The sequence below is a fragment of the Lynx canadensis genome, chromosome B2 (genome assembly GCF_007474595.2).
Source record: "Lynx canadensis isolate LIC74 chromosome B2, mLynCan4.pri.v2, whole genome shotgun sequence".
NCBI lineage: Eukaryota > Metazoa > Chordata > Mammalia > Carnivora > Felidae > Lynx > Lynx canadensis.
In genome coordinates this window covers 59,141,788-59,168,416 of record NC_044307.1, presented here as the reverse complement: position 1 = coordinate 59,168,416, position 26,629 = coordinate 59,141,788, and the positions used below count along the sequence as shown (strand labels likewise).

The following is a 26,629-nucleotide window of genomic DNA, read 5'->3' as shown; positions in this document are numbered from 1 at the left end:
TTATAAAAGACCTTCTGTATATATGAGTCATTTATATTTGAGGAATATAATACATATCAGCATGTGGCTTGGAAATATACAAATTTAATAAATTAATTATGAAATTACATCTTTACATTAAATGGTAGAAATATCAAATCTGCTTGCATGTATTATAGAAATGTATGGAAATGTTCTATTATGAAAGAGGTTTTAAATACAATCCGTAAAAGAAAGCATAATTAGAGAACAGGCTCAACAAAAGAAATAGTTTATTAAATGTTATATTGGTTCTGCACTCAATTTTAATGTTTTTGGGGTTTTCTCCACATACCATCAGTTTTCTGACATCTGATAGATATCATGGAGTTCAACTTAATTCTGACACTATCTTTCTGGAGATCATATCAGATTCCACAGATTAAGGGCTCAGTTGCTATATGTGTTTCTGATCCACTGGCTACAGACTGCGGGTTCCAATAACTCTCTTCCGTCTGATGACAATCACAAGTCCAGGTTGTAACCTATACTTCTGACCAACTGGCCATAAATCACAGTTTCCTTCAACCCCCTGTTTGGTTTTGATTAATTTGCTAGAGTAGCTCACAGACCTCCAGAAACCTATTTACTCACTACATTACTGATTTATTACAAAAGATATTAAAGGATACAGATCAACAGCCAGATGAAGAGATACATAGGGTGAGGTCCCCCCAAAAGGATCTTCTACTTTCATGGAATTTGGAGCCCAGAACCATGGCATGTGGAGGCATTCTGGCATATGGAGGCAAAGGTAGTAGCTTTCGATTTTGTTTCTCTTTTATGGAGGCTTCATTACAAAGGCACAATGGATCAAATCATTGGCATTGGTGATTGAATTCAACTTCTGGGCCCTCTCCCCTTCCTGGGAATCAGGGGATGAGATTAAAAGTTCTACCCCTTTATTCATGGTTGGTCCCCCTGGCAACTAACTCCCATTCTTAGGTGAGTTCCAAAGTCGGCTCATTAACCTAATAGGAGACACTTTTATCACTCTCTCATAGAGAATTCCAAAGGTTTTAGGAATTCTGTGCCAGAAACATGATGATAACTAAATGTCTATTACTTATTATAAATCACAATATCACAGGCATATACATCTCCTTGAAAAAGGAGTGATTGGAGGAAAAGAAAATAGATAAGATTAAATAAAGTATCCTTAACTGAAGGAAATGATATAAATAATTGGAAAAGAGGGTTCAATAAGTAGTAGTCCTTACGAAATAATATTTGCAGTGTCAGATATTTATTGTATTTGCCCCGTTACTATTAAAACATTGAATAGAAGTCAAGTTATTGCATCTAGGAAAATTATTATGTAGAAGCTTTTACTAATATGATGCTAAATGTATCACAACTTCTACATAGTCATGTGTAGAGTCATAGCATTGAATACGCCCTATAGATTTCTATCAGTATTATCAATTTAACTTTAATAAATGTGAAATTTAAATTGCTTGCCTAAGATAAAATAAGTCAACTGAAAGAGAAATAAATAAATTTGCTTTTTAAATTTTTGATTAATCCATACTAATTTATTTTGTCTGATAAAGTAAAATGATATAATACTGTTTTTTTTGTTCTAATTATCTATATTAAAATGTTTTCCTCTTTTAAAGGTTTGTGAATCTAATGCTTAGAAATTGAATAAATGAATGCAATTCTGTTTTTTGCTTCAATGGAGCTGTCAGAATTGTGTCAACAAATTTGTCTGTTTGTGCCCAGAAGGGAAGCTACTCTAAACAATGTGTTTTTATTAAGACAGGCGGTATATAAAAATTGGCAGAAGATATTAAAATTCTTCACTAGCATCCTTGATAGTCTAGTACTTCTCAATCAATATGTTGTTTCTAAAATTTCATCTGCATTTGTTTATCTTACATATATTTATCCGTTTACCTCTATCAGTCTTCCCAAAGCAAATAAATTATACTCTTGCATACATTTTCTTAAATTGATAAATGTTTATGTAATTAGTAATCTAATGTGTTACCTTTCTAGAAAACTAAGAATTCATATATTTATTGTGGAGAAAATAATATATGTTTTTCAACTTATGGCATGATCACAATGCATCAAGAATGGGTAGATAGTATAACAATAACTAGACAGCAACAAGAATTCGGAATCTATTATATGCATCCTTCATTATTAAAATATCAAATAATTTTATTCACAGAATGTGGACAAAATGCACTGCAGAGGCAAGATTATGTTAATTTTCCAAAGCAGTTACTTTTTTTAATGTTTATTTTTGAAAGAGAGAGAGCAAGTGAGCATGAGTTGGCAAAGATAGAGAGAGAGACAACCATCTGAAGCAAGCTTCAGGCTCTGATATGTCAGCACAGAGCCCTGTATGGGGCTTGAATGCACGAACCATGAGATCATGACCTGAGCCAAAGTCAGACGCTTAACCGACTGAGCCACTCAGGCTCGCCTCCAATGCAGTTACTTTTTAAAGAGTGTCTTAATACATAATTCCCTATTTGGAAGTATTCTGAGATTATGTCATTATGACTTTGGCAAAGATGGCAGCCTGAGATATATACAACTAAAATTACCATTGTAACATATTTTTTCTTTCCTAATACTTATTTCATTGACATGAAATAAATTGAACCATTTGGTTTTGTTTCAAACAAGTAATAAGCAATAGTATATGTTTTCATGGTTTTGTATTTTTTAATATAAAAATGAACATGACTCATATAAATTGGTCTGTTTATGTGGACCATATTCATAACCTCCACCATTAGAGAGGTTGAGATATAAGGCCAAAATGGGTATGACAATCAGGTGAATGGTAATCTCAGAAAGAGTGATTTTATTATTAACTATGCTTGACTAGGTTAGATCATTCATGTTAGGAAAATAAATCTTGACATTTATATGGATAATTTTGTGGCTTACTTGTCAACCTTCCTGTGAGACATGGGTCTGATTAAACTCTGATTGAGAATGAGAACTGTAATACATTATTAATGAACTCAGGGTAATTGTAAAGTTTTATGACTTAGGGATCAGTGGAAATTGGTTCCATGGTCAGTTTGAGAAATTATGAGAATACACCTTGCACCGACAGTGCTGATAGCTTAGCATTAGTCATGGTCTTCCCACAGCCATGGCCTGTGACAGCACTAATGATAGTCATTTTGTAGCGTGACCATGCATTAGAATACATTTAGAGGAGCATAAAATGTCAAATATTGGAGTAAAGATTTTTCAGCAGTTCTTGGCACAAGAAGCCTTATATTCCCAGAAATTCATGTTTCTTGGAATTGTGACCCATGTATAATAATCTCAAGATTAATAGAAAAATGTTGATTAAAAATCAATTAGACTTATTTTTTTAAACAAGTATCATTTTGATTGTCAACCATATTGACAATCAAATCCCCCCCCCCAAAAATACCATAAAAGTTTGTTCTTTAAGTGACAATTATGTCAATAAATTACTTTTCTCATTTTTTAACTGAACGTAGGGTAGGATAAAAGCAAACTTAGATCTGACGTTTGTTGAATGACTTAAGTAACAAAATTAAGAATTTTCGGGTGCAATAAATAAAATTTTATATGATAAAAGAATATTATAAATTTATAATAAAAATATAAAATGATGGATATTAAAAAACCCAGGATGACATAATGGGTAAGGGCATTGGCTTAGAAACAGAGGCTTGGAAGAGTCCAGGCTCCAACATGTCTCAGTTCTTGCCTTAGATTATTTATTTATCCTCACTAAATTTGCTTTTGTTATCTTTGAAGTAGAAATGACAGTGATTTTACTAAAAGGAGTTTTTGTAAGGAGTCACTGAGATAGAGACAGTGGTCATTTTGATACCTGATATATAATGAGCACATAAGGTGGTTCCATTGTTATCATTTCAACACAGTGTTACCTAATAAAAATGTATTGACCATTTAAACTAGTACTTCATGATGAAGCGAATATTGAAATTACTGTTTATGCTTTGCTATTAGAATGAAAGGATTTGGGGGTCATAACTGTGAGATCTGCTTTGAGAAACCGTTATGATTTCAGTAAGAGCATTTCTGTCTGTATAGACTTTAATGCAGAATGTTTTTGTTTGCTGTTTAGCCTTCCGCTTCACTGTTAGATGGATTTGCAGATAAAAAGCCTAGGTTGTTTATAAAATTCAAATTAAATCAGAGAAACTAACATGTAAATGTAAAAAGATGCAAAATAATGCAAAATTTGGTGTTTTTAAACTATTAGGATGTATTATTGTCCTGAGACAACATATTCTGCTTTCAGGAAACTGATTCAAATGTTAAGGACTTAGCTAATCATTTTTTTTATGGTTTTAAATCAATAAACAGCTTAGAAAAAACAATTTCACCATTTTTCATGTAATTAAAAATAATTTTTGAGATTTTTTTATGACATGAAAGCTCAAGTATATCAGTTCTTACTCTCAAAATTATAGCTAATGCAGCTCACAGGTTCTTTGATCTGTCCATAATAGGCCCTAATATCCTGAAGCAGTGCTTCAATTATCATATCATTTGTTAGGTAAGTACTAGAAGCCATTCTTTCAGCCATAAAAGGAAAGTTGCCAAAATTGTATACTTTGAGTAAATTTAAAGACTGCCTCCCATTCGTTCACTTCCTAATAGCACCAGTACTATTCTGGTAACATCCTGTACCTCTCCACCTGGCCTGACTAAATCTCAGTCAGTGCACAGCTCTTTCCCTCATCCTGTTCTGAAAAATCTCTGTGGTGACCTGCTGTCACAACCTCCTTGGAGGAAATGTGGACCTTTTAGTGGCCATTGGGGAACAGAGTTTATGGAAAGATGGGTACTTTACTCCTACGTTCTTACATTCCTCCTTTTCTTTGAATCTTTAATGTTCCCACTTATTTTTTTTTCTTTTCTCTTTGCCATCTCTTGTTAGTCAGTGATAGGAATAAAAATAGACTAATATACTGTGACAGAAGAAAAGTCTAAAATATTTCTGCCTTTCTCTTCTCTCTGTTATCCCAATTATGCCTTTCTCTGCCAATCAAAACAATGAATTACATTGTCAGAGTTTCTGGTTGTGGGAACAGTGTGGGGAAGGAGATGACTAGGGAAAACTGTAAGTAAACTTAAAATAGCTCAGCCTAAAATATATTCTTAACAATCTGTTTAAATTCAATACTCTGTAGATTTCTATTCTCTCTCAGTACTATCCTATAGAAATATAATGTGAGTCACCTATATAGTTCTAATTTTTTCAGTAGCTACACTAAAAAGTAAAAAAAAAGAACTTCAATTTTTATTTAACTCAATATTTTATATACAACTATTTTATATATAATCAATATGAAAGCATTACTAACTTACGTTACGTTATTCATACGTTTTTTCTAGTTAGTCTTTGAAATCTGTTAAGTATTTTACACTTACAGAGCATCTTAATTTGGATACTAATTTTTCTTTGGAATTATTTGATCTGTATTTTCACTTATAAAATTTAAAGTTGAAAATATAGACTTATATACATCAAGTTGTCCAAACATATTGAAATTTTTTCAAGTAACTAAAATGGATAAGTTTTTAAATTTAAATTTAAATTAACTTAAATCAATTATAATTTTTAAAAAGCGTACTTCCTCTTGCACTAACCACATTTCCAATGCTCAACAGCTACACATGGCTAGTGGCTACCATACTGAACATTGCATTCATGAATGTTCCTATATTAAAAAGTGCTTTTATTATAAGAAACCAAAGTCCTTGATATAGATCAACTGAATGCACTAACGCTGACCACTTTTGATATCACATTCATCAATTTTATATGTAATTGTTTTCTTTTTGTTTTTAGGGTTTTTTTTTTTAACGTTTTTACTTATTTTTAAGAGAGACAGAGCATGAGTGAGGGAGGGGCAGAGAGAGAGAGGGAGACAGAATCCAAAGTAGGCTTCAGGCTCTGAGCTGTCAGCACAGAGCCCAATGTGGGGCTCGAACTCACAAACCGCAAGATCATGACCTGACCCGAAGTCGGACGGCCAACTGACTAAGCCACACAGCGCCCCCTATATGTAATTGGTTTTTACTTACAAGAGCAACAAATACCTAAATTTGCCTCCTCGTTATTTGTAATCTATACAAATTACCCCACTTTGCATGCATTATACATCCAACAGGATTATTGCTTTGGGTTTTTAGCTAGTCCACACTTGGAACTTCATTCATATACATATAATAACTCTCAGCAGCTTAGGTTAATTTAAATATCAGATATTAGTCACATTCTCTTGACCTCCAACTTGTTTTAAAGGCATCATTTAAAAGACATTTTCTTTCATGGCACTCTTGCTTTGTTTTTCCATCTTCTGTTTTGCTCTTGTTTCCTGTAACTTCATCAGCAATTGAGCTGTAGAGATGATAGATTAAGAAAGATGGTTTAACAAATAAATCTTTATGTAATTTATCCTGTAATATTTCAGATTGAAGTTACTGTTCTCATTTTTGGAATTTGTTTATCATAAGTGATGAAGTAACAGTTTGAAATGAGATTCCAAATCTGACTGCAAACATCAAGTGCATGCTGGCAAATAAATATGCAGACTGCTAGAATGCAATAAGCCTGTTCAGACTCCAAAAATTAAATTAAGGAACCATCATATGGTAATATACCACACAAAACAACCAGTGGGCTACACAAAATAGAAAAGGGAAAATCAATTATGACTCGATAATACCACTTTCTCAATTAATTAAAAATAACAAAAGTGCCTTGTTTACAGGAAGTCCAATGGCATAATATTCTGACAGCTCTTCATCTATGAATATTAAGCATTGCTTGTTTAATTATAGTGGAAAGTACAATTGAAACCATCTGAGAGAGAAACATATTCATTTGTTTCCAGAAACATTAAAACTACCTCAAAGTACTTAAGAAATTATTTTGAAGGTTTTCTCTTGTAAATACAAAATGATACATTTATAAACATTTGAACATTTTATAGACACCCTAATTTTAAGCCAAATCAAGGAAATACAATTGCTACAATCGTGAATGTTGGAAAATGTGGTTATAAGAAATTATTATCTATGTGATATTAATCTAGAAAAAAATGGAGTCTCATCTATGAGGTGGCCTATGTTCCAACATTCATGTTGAACAGAGCTCTTCTATAATAGAACTTCAATGCTTTTTTTAATTTTAACTTAATTTTGATTTTGAGAAGAAATTAATGTTAAGAAGTTGTAATTCTGTTTGACATTGAAAATATTCATGTTATATATCTAATTTGTCAGTTTCATGAGTTTATGTTAGTTGCTTTTACATTCTTCTGTTTATACCATGCAATTTTATTATAAACCTAGAGCATTTTCTTCTGTGCATTATTAGCTTAGCTTGTTAAGTAGGATTACTAATGCAACCAGTATTTTGTTTCCTATTTGTCTTTCTTTAATAGTGACAAAGACCTTAATTCAAGCAGCTATCTTGTAAGTGCATTCCTTGACTAAAATTGTGGACCTTACATGAAAATGTCATTCTGCAGAGGCCACAACCACTCAGAGTTGATTGTTAAAATTAGCAATCCCCTATAGGTTTGTTCAAACTCAGACCCAGAACTACTAGTGCCTGGTATATTAGTAGATCCTGGTGTAGGAACTCCAGAGGAGTTGTGTGTGACTCTGCTGTTTCCGTGCTTGGTGCAGTATGTGTTTGCAGGTGAGCATAGGTAACTCATATACTCATTGATTATTGCGATTTCACCTCTGTGTCTACCTCAATGTAGTGTGGATGATACCACTGTTCTTCCCTCTTATTTCTGGATTCTTTATTCCCAGTTCAGTTTATGGCCTAGTTTGGACCTGGGGCCCCAAAGAACATTCTGAATATCTGGGACTTGTATCTCAGCTGGGGAAGTCTACTTCAGGTTGTTAGTTTCAGTGAGTGCCTGTCCTTTTAGATGTGGCCAACGGCTGTCTCTCTTCTACACTTCTGCTGCCACTTCCCAGTTTCCTGATACCCAAAGTACTCAGCAGACCCTCTCCACTGGACCAACATGAGAGGGACAATGCAGAAAGATGAGCAATTCACTCTAACTGTGTAAAGGGTAAATCCCGCAAACTTTGGATTCAGACAGAACTAAAATTGAATCATAATTTTATTGCTTTATAAATATGTAAACTTGAGCAACTTTAGTTCTCTGAGTCTCAGGTTTTCCATCTTTAAAATTATGATGATGATAGCTATTTACAAACATGTTGAAGTACAAAGCGTGAATATATATGGAGCAACTAGAGTGATGCATCACACATTATAAAGGTTCAATTAATGGTAAATAATATTACCATCACTAAAAAGAAATCATTTACTATATAGAAAAAGGTGATTTGATCTGTCCTCTTCTGAAGTGTGATATAATTTGTGTTTAAGAAAACTATGTAAGTTTGTGTGTAAGATCAGAACTCTTTCATTCAATTTTAGCTCTTCTGTATAGTTCTTTTTATTTAGAATGAATCAGAAAACACAAAGGAAGGTTTTTTTTTAGTGTGAGACTTACTGAGAAAAATGATACTAATAAACATATTATATTAGAGATATACCATATATACCTATTATCATTTTAGAATTTATGCATATCATTTAGGAATACATCATATAAGAATATACACTCAAATTTATTGTAAGAAATAAACTATATGATTATGGTGACATATCTATAATTTTGACTCAGATTAATTTTTCATCATTATTCATTCTACCTTTATGAGAAAAGCAAAATTAAACTTTATAGTTCAAAAGATAACAGAAATATAACACAAGCCTATTTTAGCTAATTTTTCCTAGTTTTTAAAGTAGCAATAAGAACATGTTTCTTAAGATGCTATAATAAAAATGTTATAACGTGTATTTACAAATTTATTTTAAATATTTATAGATATTTTTCTTTGGAGAATTTAATTTGTATAAATAACAGTTATGATCTATCATCCTTACTCTTAAAACTGTCCAACAAAAATCAAATGTGGTGTAACCAACCTCTTACAGTTATATTATGTAGTTGTCATTTGGACTGTAAGGTAACTTTCTGTTTCCTCAAATCCAACTTGATTTACTGATTTACTGTTTTATTTTCTTTTCTGTCAGATAAAAGCTGCAGTAGACATTGATGAATGTGCTTCCAAGCCCTGTAAAAATCAAAGTATGTGGTTTCACCATAGTTACCAGCCAGATAAATAACGAGATATTTATATATTTTAGGCCTATCAAATGAATTTTCATTTCAAATGAAATTTTTCAATTCACTACAGGTTATATCTGGTGTGTTAACAGTTCTCCAAGAGTTTATATAATTCTCCTTAGAAATGTTAGACTCCAGGGGCACCTGGGTGGCTCAATTGGTTAAGTGTCTAACTTCAGCTCAGATCATGATCTTGCAGTTCATGAGTTTGAGCCCCGCATTGGGCTCTGTGCTGACAGCTCACAGCCTGGAGCCTGCTTAGGATTCTGTATGTGTCTCTCTCTCTGCCCCTCCCTGCTCACACTCTGTCTCTCTCTCCCTCAAAATAAATAACGATTACAAAAATTAAAACAAAAAGAAATACTAGACTCTGAAAAACTCAGATTCTACCTTACTAATGCAAACTGATGTAGCAACTCTGGAAAACAGTATGGTGGTTCCTTAAAAAGTTAAAAACAGCCTCAGTGGCTCAGTCCTTTAATTGTCTGTCTCTTGATCTCAGCACAGGTCTTGATCTCAGGGTCATGAGTTCAAGCCCTACATCGGGTTCCATACTAAGAATGGAGCCTTGGGGCGCCTGGGTGGCTCAGTCGGTTGAGCGTCCGACTTCGGCTCAGGTCATGATCTCATGGTCTGTGAGTTCCAGCCCCACGTCGGGCTCTGTGCTGATGGCTCAGAGCCTGGAGCCTGTTTCAGATTCTGTCTCCCTCTCTCTCTCTGACCCTCCCCCTTTCATGCTCTGTCTCTCTCTGTCTCAAAAGTAAATAAACGTTAAAAAAAAATTAAAAAAAAAAAAGAATTGAGCCTACTGAAAAGAAAGGAAGAAAAGAAAGAAAGAAAGAAAGAAAGAAAAAGAAAGAAGGAAGGAATAAAAAAAGGAAGGAAAACGTAGAACTAGCTTACAGTCCAGCAATTCCACTAGTAGGTATTTATCTAAAGAATACAAAAATATTAACCCAAAGGGACATATGAACTCTGATATTTATAGCAGCATTATTCACAATAGCCAAATTATGGAAAGAGCCCAAGTGTCTATCGACTGATGAATGGATGAGGATGTGGCATATATGCATACACGTATACATATACATATGCATATATATATATATACACACACACACACACACACACACAATGAAATATTAGTCATAAGAAAGAATGAGATATTGCCATTTGCACAGACATGGATGGAGCTAGAGAGTATTATGCTAAGCGAGATAAGTCAGTCAAGGAAAGACAAATACCATATGATTTCATTCATATGTGGAACTTAAGAATCAAAACAAATGAGCAAAGTGAAGAAAAAGAGATAGAACAAAACCAGGAAACAGACCCTTAACTGTAGAGAACAAACTGATGGTTTTCAGAGGGGAGGTGGTGGGGAGATGGGTTAAATAGGTAGTGGAGATTATGGAGGGCACTTGTGATGAGAACCAGGTGTTGTATGGAATTGTTGAATCACTATATTGTGCACTAATCTTACACTGTATGTTCACTAATTGAAATTTAAATAAAATCTTTTTAAAAGTATATATCATAAATGTGGGAACTAAAGTTCTATACAGATAGTATCCTAAGAAATTTTTGAATCAAAACAAACTTATCAATAGTATTTAGAAAATGCACTGCATACACTTAATAGTATAATTTGATTTCATCTAAACATGAATTAACCTGAATTTCCTCAGGGATTATTAATAAATGTCTCTTTTTCTCATAAAAAGTTTTCAGTAAAGCTAAGACTATAAAAAAACTCATAAATTATTAACTAATTAAAAAATTAACTAATCTGTATTGTGTTTAATTGTTTAAAGGTAGTTACAATATACAGACAAAGCTTGAATATTTATATAAGTGTTCCCATCCTCTAACAATATTTACTGCTCTCACAATGTGAAGAATTTTTTTAAGCTATTGGTATTATTAAATTTTTTTATATTGTGAGTGTATGTAGGCAGTGTTTTTGCTAACCCATAGAATCAGTGAATCATAAAAGTGGGTAGATTATTAAGCCCTTGGTTTTAAACAAAAGTACCCAAACTTCTCGTGGGATACAAACATAGTGTAAAAGGGACAAGAATATTCAAAACAGTGACTAAGAACTCATGTTCACAGCTTCTAAGTCCTCCTACAAACATACTGAAGATAACAAGAAGATTGGATGAGAACCCACAACATGAAATGAAAATTATATATATTTTATTAGGCAGTAATTTTAGTATAATTATACACAATGAATACTTGCATTATATCATGTGATTTTAATACTGCTTCAACTTGTCCTTCTATAAGAAGATACTGAAACTCTTAGCCAATATGTCTTACTTATTAGAGTAATCTTGTGTGAATATTTCTTTTGCTTTCACATGCTTTGGTGAAGCACGCATCGGTGTACCCGGTCATTTTTTTTTTTCTCTTGAAACAAAGGCGTATCTTTATCTGGCTTGGCAGTGAATTACATTCCTAAAAATCTTCTCATTTAAAACCTTCTCCAGTGGCTACTCACTTCTGCAAATCAGCTTCTTTTTTGGTACTGTTAACTGCTCTGATCTGACACTCTAGTTTGTCTTTAGAATACTGCTTTTCGGGGCGCCTGGGTGGCGCAGTCGGTTAAGCGTCCGACTTCAGCCAGGTCACGATCTCGCGGTCCGTGAGTTTGAGCCCCGCGTCGGGCTCTGGGCTGATGGCTCAGAGCCTGGAGCCTGCTTCCGATTCTGTGTCTCCCTCTCTCTCTGCCCCTCCCCCGTTCATGCTCTGTCTCTCTCTGTCCCAAAAATAAATAAACGTTGAAAAAAAAAAATTAGAATACTGCTTTTCTACCATGTTGTACTCACCTTCTCACTACTGCAAAGGGAAGTGTAAGTTCCTGGTTGAAATGTATCTTGAGAATGAATTTCACCACACAACCTTTGTAAAATTACTAAACACTTCCTTTCTAGTAGTCCCTAACAGGTGTTTGTATTTAATAAGATTTTTCCACATAGTCTCTCCTAGGTCTTGCCAAAGTCTTGAGTAGACGTGGCCTTGATCAGGTACTACCAAGGGCAAAATCGTGTGAAATTCACACAGGAAGATAGTTTTTGAGATGCAATACAACCAGTGAAAAAAACCTTAGTGCTACACCTGCTAGGATCCTGAGACTCCTATATGGACTGAAAAACAGGAGCTAAAGAAATGAATAATTGCAGTTTGGAACCAGTTTTTGCCATGGGATCAACATATTGCAGTCTCAAAGGGAATTGTATACTTCTCATTTTTGTTTGTTTTTCAAAGTTGAAAAACAATTTTAACAGTTTATTTTCAGTTTTTATTATTAAAAACATTAAATCATACAAAATAAATACATATCATAGTAAGCTATTCTAAGGTGAACTAGGTAACATACCCTTATAACCACCACCCAGGTAGAAAAACTGAACTTTACTAGATACCCTTGAAGACCCTCTAGTGTCAATGTGAACCCCTCCCTTCAAAAGCAACCACTCTTGAAACCATTACAGACAGACTCACTTTTGTGCTTTTTTTATTTCCTGTTTTTTCTAGACGCCATTGTTTAGTTGTGCCTATTTTTAAAATATGTTTTTTAAGTGTCTGGCAGAATTCAATTTGTTTACTCTTCCTGGGACTACCAATTCAAATTTAGAATTATAGACTATTATACTTAACATATCCTGTATAATATCTGTATATTCTCTCCTTCATACTTAAAATCCTAGTCTCAAGAATACAAAGGGTGACTAAATCAGAATATCCCATTATTACTCATTTACTTTATACTGCAGTATAAACATAAAATAATAGAACAAAAATACTAATAGAAGATGTCAACATAATTATGGATAATATTTTAATTTTTGTTCATGAACTCTCTTAATTTCCCTCTAATTTTTTTATACTATATCTCTGTATTTTGAATCTACTGGCAATATGTACAATGCACTTTCCTTTTTATCCTTCATTTAGTTTATTCCTACAAGTATATAGATGTATAATGCTTGACACCTATTCTTGTGTTGGTGTCTCTCCAATTATTTTGGTGCCTAAAGCTTAGACTTTAGGGGATTCCTCAGGGAGGGCTCATGGGAATAATTTTCCTTAAATTCTGTGTATTGATAATCATAGATCTGTGCCTTTTATACTTGAGAGTACATTTGCTTGATATAAAATCCCTTGTTCCCATTTTCTTTCATTCTTTCTTACATATTGTAAATTTTCCTGAGTATCTAAATATTTTATTTTCTCGTGGCATAATGTTGCTGTTGAAAAGTTTGATGTTAATCTGTTTTTTCCATTAGAAGTTACTTGCTGCTGTTTTCCCCCTCTTTATGACCAAAAGTTGCATTTTCCTTTAAATTGCAGTAATTTTACTAGAATGAAGTGTTCTTGAATTATGTTTTTGATGTTTGTTTGTTTTCTTTAATTTTGTTTTTATTTTTCAGGAAATCCTTAATTCATACATTGAATCTTTGCCTGGTTTCAATATTTGTCTGTTTCTCTCAAATCCCTTATATTTTTTTCTTCATTTCTGTTTTATTTTTTTTCCATCTTCTAATTATAAGTAATTATCTGCTGTGTTCATTCTTTTTATGTTCTTTTTGGAAATGTTTTACTTTGTTGATTCTTTTCTGAGTTCTGTGACCTCATTACTGAGTTTTTCTAATTTCTGTGTATGCTGTTCACTCATAGCTTATGCTATTTTCTTAATGTCTTTTAGCTCATTTTGAAGTAATACGTTGCATATTTGATCTGATTTTTTGACAATGTCTTTGTCATTTGCTTTCATTATTTCAGAAACTTTCACTGTCCATAATGATATTATTTCTTTTTCTTTTAATAACTTTGTATTGAAGTTAGCCTTGATACTTTCTGTTACTTATTTTCATGTGTTAATAGTCTATTTGGACATTGAGAAAGACAAATAAGTCAGGGTAGCTTTCTTTACCTCACAGAGCTCTCTTCCCGTTGTTTTCATCTGTTTGTCTATTGTTTTAGTATATAATGGCTTGCCTGCTGAGATGCCCTAGGTCTGTCCCTCTCCCCCAAATATGTCTGATCTCTCTCCTTCACCTCTGTTCTCCCTATCCTACTTAATTTCTCTTCCATTTTGAACAATTTCTCCCCAGAGTGGGACCCTGTTTAGAAAGGCGGGTGTGGCAGTTTTGTGAATTTGTGTAGCTACGTTTCTCCGAAGGCATTTTTACTGTTCTTTGCATTTGCCCATTATGAGAATAGATAAACAGTTCTAAGCCTCACTACTGTTTCCAAGTTGATTTCCTGTACTTTCCAGTGAATACAAGATAGCTGTTTTGATTCTCTTATCTTTGGGTCTGTAAGATGCCCTACTATTTGCTATGGCTATCACTGGAATATATCCACTTGGCACATAGTTTGTAGTTCTTGTGAATATATTTATTAGTTGCTATTGGTATTGTGTGTGCATGTTCATGGGAATACCATGTCACTAAATTGTGTTTTTAAATGGTGTGCATGGGTTTTTGTTACATTATCTAATTGTGGTCTGATTTTAGGCAGATATTCAGAGAACTTTAAAAACTATCCCAATATTATCATAATTTCTCCAAAATCCCATTCCTAAAACAGACTACTCATATTCTGTTTATTTATAAGTATGTTCATATATTTTTAAATTTATGTGAATTTTCCAAAAAAATTTTCTGATACCGAATAGGCTGAAAATTCAGATTCTTATTTGGTAGCTTAAGTATTAACACCATTTTTTATCTCTAGAATCACTTATCACTGTTTAATGTGGGAGTACAGAAAGAGGAACTACATCAGGAGACCACATTAAGCAAAGGAGAGAAACAGTGAGAAACTTAAATAATTGCACTTATTTTGGAAGAGTGCACCTAAAATAAGAGAAAAATCTTGGCAACAAAGGGAGGGAAAGAAAAAAATAAAGAAGATAATGAACAGTGTAGTTTTCTCTTTTGTTTTATTTTCTTTGAGGCAGAATATTTTTAAATGCTGAGAAGAGAAAACAGTGAAAAGGGACATTTTGAAGATTCATGAGGTAAGAGAAGAAGTAATAGAGGAAGGGCCCACAAAACCATGGGAAAGGCTAACCAGCACATGTGTAGATGTGATAATACATAATATCCCCTTCCAGGGTGGATGGTAGAGAAGAATGAGTATGTGGTGGGCAAAAGGAGCAAATGTGGTAAAATGTGAAGATTAAAAGTCTTGAATTTTATGGAGCTCTTTGATTGCTGTTCTTTCTAAGGAGTAAAGAGTTAGTTCATCTCTTGAAAGGGTGTTATGTTAGCAAGATTAAAGGTTAAAGGAGTATAGAGAAATTTAGAAGTATACTCTGGTATCTAAGAAATTTCATGACAGCATCAGATTTTACCCATACTGGAGAACATGATTCCTCAGCAGAGTTTTGCATCAGCAAATCTGATTACTGCATTGATTCAGAGCAGTGTTTACCAACTTTTTTTTAACAACAAAACACATAAAAATAAGTAGCATTTTATGACCATGGTGTACAATGATAAGCCCCCTTGAAGCCAGAGATTGCTGGCCTACAATACGTGGCTGATCTGAAAACTGCCACCTGGCCATGGGCTCTAGGCTGACCTGAAACCCATGTGTTGCACACTGACACACATCTGAGAAGCTCTGACCAAGTTTTACTTTACCTGGTGAATTTTACAAAAGAAAACAACAAAGGAATTGAATATTTGCAAGAGAATGTGTTTATGGAATGAAAGAAAAAAGGTACAAAGACCTAGAGATCAAAGTAAAAGTGTAGTGGGAGAAACTGAGAATGGGCAATAAGCATGGGTGATGGAGATCACAAATTATTAATTGAATAACCATATATCTGCAGAAAGACTGTATTTATTTAAGTGATGGAGCAGTGTGATGATGAGAACAATAGCCATGGCTTATTCTTGGGAGTGTGTAGGTGATGTGAATTGGATGTAAAAGGTCATTGGAAAATAGAATGTTGAGGAAATGAGACATGCACCAAAATAATGGGAAGGGTAGTCCAAATAAATGTTGGCATTATCCAAGATAACAGAATTAGGATTGAAAAAAGACTTCTCAGGCATTAATCTCTTCAGTACAGCAGGAGAAGTTGTAACAGGGTAAGAAAAGTTAGCAATGAGAGTGTAGAAGATAGTGTCACTAATTACCAGTAAGCTTTAAAATACAATGATTTTGTTTTATGAATATGAGTTAATGGGCAGGAACCGGAGAATTTTAATACTACCTTCATACTGTTAATTTCCTACCATGGTATAGAATTAAGTTTCCTCTTTAAGCTGCCTCACTGAAACTATGATTAAATTATTAGTTAGATCTATGCTAATTCCATAATATGTAATATGAGATACTAAAAGAATCAAAGCCAAATAATATAATTTTTTTTAATGTTAAGTTTGAGAGAGGGCTTTTCTCTCTGCTATGGTACGCTTCTTGCACTATTCTGTCCATCTATCATGCACTAGTGGATATTATAGAACATAGGGATATTCCTTTTTTTAAAATTTGTAACGTTTATTTATTTTTGAGAGACAGAGACAGGGTGTGAGCAGGGGAGGGGCAGAGAAAGATGGAGACACAGAATCCAAAGCAGGCTCCAGGCTCTGAGCCGTCAGCACAGAGCCCTACGCGGGGCTTGAACTCACCAACCCTGAGATCATGACCTGAGCTGAAGCTGGATGCTCAACCAACTGAGCCACCCAGGCGCCCCAGAACATAGGAATATTCTAATGCTAATATTCTTCAGAAGTCTCTTTACTCCTCTTAGTAGCTAATCATTTTCACTAGTTAATAATTTTTATGTAAAATTTTTCCTTTTTAAATTCACTAAAGTGTTTTCTGTCTTCTCTCTGGGTCCTGATTGATACAACCAGAATAGCAACTGTTGATTTTTGGACTGCAACAGTGTTTCATGCAATCTAAAGCACACCTTTTTCATTTATTCACATGTTATCATTCCTAAAACCAGAGAATACCCAACAGTTGATGGTATGTTTGTCAATTTCTGGAGCATCTTGTAATGTGTGACATCTTACATTTCATTAAATATGGTGGTATTTTCCTGCTTTATCTCTGTCCTGCATACCAATCATTCAGGGACTGTAGAGGTAGGATCACTTATATACGTCCACATAGAAAAATATCCTCTTTTTGGTTTAGACATATGTATTTGATCCTGATTCTAAAAATGATTTTCTTGGATCTTTGAGTTAGTCTTGAAATTGAAATTTCCACCTGAATTCTTTATATATATTTATTTCTCACTTATTTTATATACTCAATTTTCTTTCCTTGTCTACTTGTCTTCCCTCCTTCACTCTAATCCAGTAGACACAGATCATTAGGATCAAAGGTAATGGAAGTAGATATCTTAATTCTTGAAAAATACATTGCCATTTTCTTTCTAACAAGGCAATTTTCATAAACTACTTAAGAGTAGAATTAGGCAATAGACCACTAACTTTTTGTGTTATGTCCTTTCAAGAATAATAATTCTACGTGCTAAATATGACTTATATTTGAATGACCCATCTCATTTGCTGTTCCTCCAGGATTGAGCAGATATTACATAGTCCATCTCCCAATTGTTGCATGCACAGTATCTCATTAGTATCCTCATAGTGCTATGTGTAACTATTTGAGAATGAATAAATACTTTCACTGGAGTGAGATTAGCGTATGATTAGCAAGTGTCTACTAAGAAAGGAACTGATTTGAAAGCATACAATCTAACCAATTTCGATAGCTTCCCTGATGAATTCAAGCTTGAATCAATTTGTACTCAGACTTTTGAATGTGTTGTAATTTTGACTAAAAACTGAAACAAGATTATTTCTGTAAATCTAATATCTCCTTTCTGAAGTGTTCTCGGATATAAAGTCTACTGTACCATGAAATAGGTCTGTTGTACTTTTCCTTTCAACTCTGATGACATGCCTAATAAACTCCTGCTTCATTATATAGAAAAAAAATCATTTCTGAGAATGAGCATTATAGGAAAATGGGTTTCCATATTGTTATTCCAACTGATAGACTATTAAGAAATCTGCAAGTGTATAATTACCAAGAGTGGCCTTGTTATTACCAATTGTTCATGACCTGAAAATAGGTTCAAAATTGCTAAAGGCACAATCAGAGATAATTTCTAACATTTATGTGTCTCACAGCTTTAATAAACTTACATAATTTCACCAACTTCATCTTAACTCTAATAACAATATTTGTAGTTGGACAGTGAAAAGTATTAACATTTATTAAGAAATTGAGATTATTCATTAGCCGTCCAATAAATATGAGGATCCTTCTGAGAGATCAAGAATAAAAAGACTTGGTATTAACCCAAGCTAAGATTCCATGGCTTTAAAAATGCCCTAACACCAATAAACAATAATGTCCTAGCCACTTTATGTTTCTGGTTGTTATTGGATTAATTAAGTAGAGGCATTGTAATAAAAACCTGTCCTAAATTCTGCATATAATACTCAAGAAGGGATAGAGGGAAAGTATATTTCCAGTGTTACAGATATATCACCCTTAATGCTGTTGGGTCTGTGAGTGTTTGAACCAAGAAACAGCATTTTTCTTTCATGCCTCAGTTTTAACTAATGTATAATCATAGCACATCCATTTAACTGAGAATCAAAATGTTAAATTTAGTAATGATAATATCTGGAAGGATATAGTTTCGTATAGAATCCAAACAGGTGCACCCAGTCTGGAAAAGAGAGTACTTGGTTGCTGCCTCCTACCTCTGTCATAGACGGAGATCAGCTCCCCTGAAAACTGGACTTTTGAAAGATTAGCTCCACTTAAAAACTAAGATCTTTGAACCAATTCTGTTTTCCACCACCCAGGTAACTCACTGAACCATTTGTGGGAGGATAAATAGAAGGTATAAAGAAGCCAGGAGTTTTAAGACAAGGTTCCTCTAAGTGGAAATGAGGAATGGAAGAGAAATTTCCCCTTACTGTAGGTCTCTACCTCATTCAAATCCATCAGTGATGGAAGTATCAACCTTGGATCAACCTTGGATCAGATTTCTTGGCCATCAACTCTGATCTGGGTTGTAAATGAAAGAGCTGCAGTCTTGACATGATTTGAAATTAGAGGATCCTTTCCCCTACCTTCCTGGCCAGACTTTATACAACATTATCCCCAGAAGTACTGAAGCTGTACTGAGTCCCTTAACTCCCTCTTTTCTACTTAAGGAGAAACCTAACATACCGTGCTATACAGTGAGATCTTTGTTTATAACAAATTCAGAGTTTCTAAAAAATATTATTAATCATACCCAAAGCCAAATACACATAAAAAGGAATTTGGTACTTATCAAAAATTCAGTAGGATAAACAGCAACTTCAGCCTCCAGACTAATTATTAATGAGTAGATTAATAATACTAACATTAATAAGTTTTTCTGAAGATTAAGTCATTTATGTATAATTTAAGAAAAATTGATTTTAGAATAGGTTAATTCTTATTCTAAAGTTATCCTTGATATATATAGATAGATAGATAGATAGATAGATAGATAGATAGATATAGAGAGAGAGAGTCATATTTCTATATATTTTTGTATACTAATAATGGACTGCCTTCTGGAAATCATTAATTCACTTAAAATATTTACTGTAGTCCAACTTGTAGGAAACATTTTTTTGTTGATGGAGAAATAGTTAACCCCAGGACAGACAAGGTCCTTGCTCTTATGTAGCTAACTTTCCATTTGGAGAAAAGCCACATAAGAAAAATAAGAAACACATACACACTCATATACACATGCATGTGTGTGTGTGCATACAGTAAGTTCTACAAGGCAAAATAAAATAGAGTGATGTGAGAGAGTGTACAGTCAAGATAACCTCTTCAAGGAGTTTCCATGTATACCAAAATCTGAATAAGAGAGAATGAACCCCAGGAGAATAATGCTGTAGGTTTAGAAGGCTGCTAGTACAAGACCGTCAGGTAAAAAATGAGTTTGGTGTGTTAGGAATCTAAAGAAGTACATTGTGTCTGGAAACTAAGTTAATGAGATAGGAGTAGTGTGAGTTGTGGCCTGAAAAGTTGTTTAGGGCCCATAGCATAGAAGGTAAAGAAGTTGGATTATATTTAAAGTGCTCCCATAAGCTGTCATATCAGATTCACATATCATAACTATATTCTGTGTTTTTAATCACTCTGGATATGAGTGCAGACTATAGTAGAGTGAAGGTGAGAACAAGGAAAACAGTTAAAATGATTGGTATTCTCACTTGAAGGGAGATAATTGTGATAGACTTGGACATTAGCAATTGAGATAGAGATAAATAGACAGATTTGGGATATTTTTTAGAAGTAAAGTTGCCAGGCTTTGCTGGTAAATTCAGTGAAAGTACGGAAGGATAAATAACTAGTAAGTTTTCCAGTTTATCATAGTTAATAAGGAAGGATGAAGATAGAGGGTTTTGTTTTGCCTACTTTGAATTTGAGATGTCTAATAGATATGCAGGTGGTATTGTCAACTGACACTTAATTAGTTGTTCAGCCCTAGAGTTCCAGTTAGGAATGGACATTTTGCTTGAGAGTCTGTTATGTAGAGATTGTGGCATGGCTGATATTTTCTATAAATCAATTGATCACTTGTTTTAAGTGAACTGATGATGGTATGTAGAAAAATATATGTTTAAGTGAAAGAATTAATAAATAAAAAATGATAGCAACAATCAGCAGACAGGAGAAGATAGGAAAAATTTTTACCTAGGCAAGTCACAAAAGATAAGGAGTATGAAGAAGTTGAAGAGACAGATTAAAGAAAGTATAGGATGATTGAGATACTATGTATGAAGCAGGAATCTGATTTTTAGGATTGCTTTTTGGCCACTGGATCATTCCTGTTTTATGGTTTCTGTGAAGAGTAACCTATCACAGTCAGATTTAGCCCACATGGAGCAAACAAATCAAGAAATCAGAAGGAAGAAAATATTATAAAACACAGATAAAAAGCTAGCTAAACATAGAAATGGAAAACTAAGTGTGTGTGTGTGTTGTGTGTGTGTGTGTGTGTGTGTGTTTTAACCAGAATTGAAATACAGACCTGGAAATATATAAGGAAAGAATGAATATTATTTAGAAATTAATATCTAAAATGTATTTTAAAATAATATGTAGTGGGACTCCTGGGTGGGCTCAGTTGGTTGAGCACCTAGGTCTTAATTTCCGCTCAGGTCATGATCACAGGGCATGGGATCAGGCTCATCTGGCTCTGCACTCAGCATGCAGCCAGCTTAAGATTCTCTCTCTCTCCCTCTGCCCCCCTACCTGGATCATGCTCTTTCTCTCTCTCTCTCTAATAAAATAAATAGAATAGAATAAATAGAATGCTTGATTATTCAATTTGTGTATCCTAAAACTCACAAACTAAAAGGATGCACGAATACTACTTTATTGAATGTATTCAAACTGGTTATGCTTAATAATTTGTCAAACAAGAGGAGACTTTATTGCTGCTCATTGAATCAAATTAGAAATGTCATTTAAATTCTATCTACATTTTGGCAATGAAAGCTCTAAAGTAGTATACATGCACACCTTAAATGCAGCTTCTTGTTGACAAATCATGTGGAACATGATCAGAAATTGAAGAGAGTCAATCATAAATTTTGTTTTTGACAAACTTTATGATATTCATTATATCACTTGGAATTTTAGTGTTTTGTTAACGAGTTGTCCTAAACAGGATTGGTAATGATTATCTGTCCTTTAGAGTTACAATACCATTGCCATTTATTTGCATTCAGTCACTGTTAATTTTTCATCCATTTAACAAATAGTTTTGAGCACCAATACGCGTCAGTAGCTATTTGAAGTGTCAGAGATGCCAGAATGGATATTTATAAACATACTTTTAAATCTTTTTATAAGCCTACATTTTTAAGGAAGACAGATCCATAAGTAACTGCCTACAAGGAAAGGTGTAAATAATATAAAGGTGGAAATGACTACCTGTACCTGGAAAAGACAGGCAGAGGCTCCCTGAGATGACTTTTGATCAGAGTTTTAAAAAGGAACCAGGAAAAATCACAGGCATTTAAAAACCTGTTGATATTGCTTGGAGCAGCAGAGAATGCATGAGAAAAGGGCAGGATAAGAAAGATACTACCTGGAAGGTAGGCTAGGTACAGGTTTTGATATTTCTGTAGACTATAATGAGACCTTTTTACTTTATTCTCTAAGTCTGTATTTCTCAGGCTCGGACACTATACTTTAGGGGGGTGTATATAAGGCTTAGGGAAATTCACAAGAGTAACTGAAGCATCATCTTGTCAAGTTCCATACAAATTTATATGTACTATGCTATAAAATGATCTATATCTTCACAGGGATTAAATAGGGTGTATAATTCAAGATTTGCATGAATTTTAAGTTTAAAGTGTCAAATTTGGGAGAAAAAAGTCTTACTGGTAGGTATCCTGTCAAACACTTGTGATAAATCCCCTGTCTTCATGAGTTAGGACTGCTTTAATGACGAGCTTCAAAATATGGATGAGGGGCAGGGATCAGTTGGAGGGTGAAATTGTAAGGTATTCCATCGAATTTGTCTTTTAGAAATATAGGCTGGTAGCAGCAAGCATTCAGTTTGATCAGAGATTACTGGGATCAGACCACTCAGAGACATATTTATGAATCATAACCAGAGGAAAGACATGGGTGATCTTGTTCAGTAAGTGTGGAGATGAGAAAGACCCATGTTTCTCAGACTTTACCACAATGCAAGAAGAGTGTCATATTAACAATATAAATTAATATTTTATTAGTTCCTTCACTCTTTGGGAGCTCCAGGGTTGTAGGAATTTTCATACACTTATCATCACAAGACTTTAATAAGGCCGATACAGCCTTCAGATTTCCCTTGGTTTGAGCAAAGTTTAGACAGTCTTCTTGCCTTCTTGCTTACTCCATTCCTCTACAGACTCCAAGTGGCTTAACCACAGAGGACCCTCTCCTCCCTTTTCTTAGAGCACTTCATCCAAGACATAAAACTGCCTCCTATCTTGAAGATTGGGAAAGTTTACTTTTCTTTTGTGTAAGGCCAACTAGCAAGTACATATAGCTTATGATCATAGGTGAGAGATCTTAAAAACTCTCTTATCCTTTGTGACAGTTGTAGTCAAGCTCAATCTGAGTTCTGGCCTCTCTTCTCTATTGCAGTAGCCATGAATAAAGTTTTTCTTGCTTGTTTAAATTTGGTGAAACTTTTGCTTTGACAATAGGCTCTTCAATTTCCACAAAATTACATAACCCTGTCCTGAATACCGGTGTAAATAACTCAATTATTTGCTGAAGCATGGAGTTTTGTTTTTATAAAAGCAACATTTCAGCCTCCCCAGTGTATATTAATCTAATCTAAACCTTATTTCTATTCAACATTTACCAAAAATTGGACTGGAGGAAAAAACACCTTTTTAGGGAAGATCTAAATTAGCCTGTGCCTTAGATATCCCATAATCTATTTCTAAATATAATTAAGAAGAAACATGTACTAAATTCCTATGTAATTATTTTTATATGTTGGAACTTTAATGTATGTAAAAACAGATTTTATTGATGGAAATTTCAAGAAACAGCTATATGAAACTCATCTTATGTCACTTGAAGGACGCCTTAGAAAAGTTACCCACATCCTCTTTAAGAGGACCCTCTTAAGTTTCTCAGAGAAACTTAACAGGAACCCATGGGGGAGGGGAAGGAAAAAAAAAAAAAAAAGAGGTTAGAGTGGGAGAGAGCCAAAGCATAAGAGACTGTTAAAAACTGAGAACAAACTGAGGGTTGATGGGGGGTGGGAGGGTGGGGAGGGTGGGTGATGGGTATTGAGGAGGGCACCTTTTGGGATGAGCACTGGGTGTTGTATGGAAACCAATTTGTCAATAAATTTCATATATATAAAAAAAAAATAAAGTGCATCTTAATATAGTTAAAAAAAAAAAAAGAGGACCCTCTAGTGACATTTCCTTCTGGCATTAGTCTCAAGAATAATTACTCCTTCTCTTGAATCAATAATGCATGGTTATGTAATGAGCACTGCTAAATGGTGTAACTGGCCAGCTTTTCTTCTGTACGGTGTGCTAGAAATACTAGGATCAAGTTGGTAGACAACCTAAAATCCTTAAGATATAGCATTTTTAGCCATATTCCTGAATTTATTTTATAAACCCACTGCATTTATTTTCTTCCAGCTTTGACTTTGAGACTAAGTTTCTGTATTCTATTTCACTTGCTTTCAAATCTTCTTAACGACACCCTGACTGATACACACAAATGAATGGACAGATAGCTAAATGGATTAGTAGTATGATTATAGGGAACCCAGACTGATTTTGTTTTGGAACTCCTGACTTAGCTTTTTGGAGTGAACTTTGAAAAGGCTCCTTCACAGAGATTTTAGAGACCCTAAATCCTTGGCAGGAGACATTACAACAGCCAACATTTTAATAGATCCAGAACAGGAGATGAAGGGAAAGCCACATTTCTTTTAATAATCAAATGAATTATTCTATGGGCACAAATAACCAGAAATATATGAGATAATTCTACAGAGTGAGAGATCTTATTAAAATGAATTAGTTATAAGGAATAAGAAATCTTACAGCAGGTTGCTTGGATTTGAATTACAGCTGTCACTTACCAGATGAGAGATATAATAAGCAAGTTTATATAACCTCTATTCATCTAAATCTCACACCTTCAAGATAGAAATAAGAACAGTGCCTGCCTGGGTGGAGGGGGGGATCCTGGGAAGATGGCGGCGTAGAAGGACGCTGGGCTCACCATGTGTCCTGCTAATCACTTAGATTCCACCTACACCTGCCTAAATAACCCAGAAAACCGCCAGAAAACTAGCAGAACGGAGTCTCTGGACCCAAGCGCAGACCAGAGGCCCACGGAAGAGGGTAGGAAGGGCGGAGAGGCGGTGTGTGCTACACAGACTGGCAGGAGGGAGCTGGCGCGGAGGGGCGGCCCGCCAGCCAAGCAGAGCCTGCGAGTCTGGCTTGCAAAAGCGTAGGGGCCGGACTATTCCGACAGCAAGCCGGACTTGATATCAGGAAGGTAATAAGCTAACAGCTCTGCTCGGAGAATGGGAGGGCTGGAGGACAACAGGAGGGAGAGTTGTTGAGCCCCGGACGACAGAGCGCAGCTTGGTGGGTAAACACAGGCACTCGCCTGCTCCATCTGCCTCGCCCATCCCCCAGCCAAAATCCCAAAGGGAACCAGTTCCTGCTAGAGAACTTGCTTGCACCAGGCAAACACCCAACGCTGTCCTTCTGTGGATCCATCCCTCCGGCAGCTCTGACTCCCTCCTGGTGCCACAGGGTCCTTCCCGAAGTGGATCTTGGAAGGAAAAGCGAGCTGAGCCTGCCCCTCCTGCCCCGTGCACCTTGCCCATCCACCCCAGCTAATACGCCAGATCCCCAACACCACAAGCCTGGCAGTGTGCAAGTAGCCCAGATAGGCCACGCCACCCCACAGTGAATCCCGCCCCTAGGAGAGGGAAAGAGAAGGCACACACCATCTGACTGTGGCCCCAGCGGTGGGCTGGGGGCAGACATCAGGTCTGCACCACTCCAGGGACTATCCAAAATGACAAAACGGAAGAATTCCCCTCAAAAAAAGGTCAAGGAAATAATGACAGCTAACGAACTGATCAAAAATGATTTAAACAATATAACAGAAAGTGAATTTAGAATAATACTCATAAAATTAATCGTTGGGCTTGAAAACAGTATAAAGGACAGCAGAGAATCTATTGCTACAGAGATCAAGGGACGAAGGAACAGCCAGGAGGAGCTGAAAATGCTATAAATGAGCTGCAAAATAAAATGGAGACAACCACGGCTTGGATTGAAGAGGCAGAGGAGAGAATAGGTGAACTAGAAGATAAAATTATGGAAAAAGAAGCTGAGAAAAAGATTAAAAAAATCCAGGAGTATGAGGGGAAAATTAGAGAACTAAGTGATGCACTAAAGAGAAATAATATACGCATAATTGGTATTCCAGAGGAGGAAGAGAGAGGGAAAGGTGCTGAAGCTGTACTTGAAGAAATAATAGCTGAGAACTTCCCGGATCTGGGGAAGGAAAAAGGCATTGAAATCCAAGAGGCACAGAGAACTCCCTTCAGACATAACTTGAATCAATCTTCTGCATGACATATCATAGTGAAACTGACAAAATACAAGGATAAAGAGAAAATTCTGAAAGCAGCTAGAGATAAACGTGCCCTCACATATAAAGGGAGACCTATAAGACTCGTGACTGATCACTCTACTGAAACTTGGCAGGCCAGAAAGGAATGGCAGGAGATCTTCAATGTCTTGAACAGAAAAATTATGCAGCCGAGAATCCTTTATCCAGCA

At 34.9% G+C, this 26,629-nt stretch overlaps 1 protein-coding gene across 1 annotated transcript in view; it reads left to right on the top strand.

Moving 5' to 3' along the window:
* EYS (eyes shut homolog) overlaps positions 1–26,629 on the top strand; it is a 1,650,074-nt gene that overhangs the window by 355,389 nt on the left and 1,268,056 nt on the right. Inside the window, exon 11 of the mRNA XM_030315776.1 lies at positions 9,150–9,187. Within this exon, the coding sequence (XP_030171636.1) occupies positions 9,150–9,187 (38 nt within the window). The remainder of the gene's footprint in view (positions 1–9,149; positions 9,188–26,629) is intronic.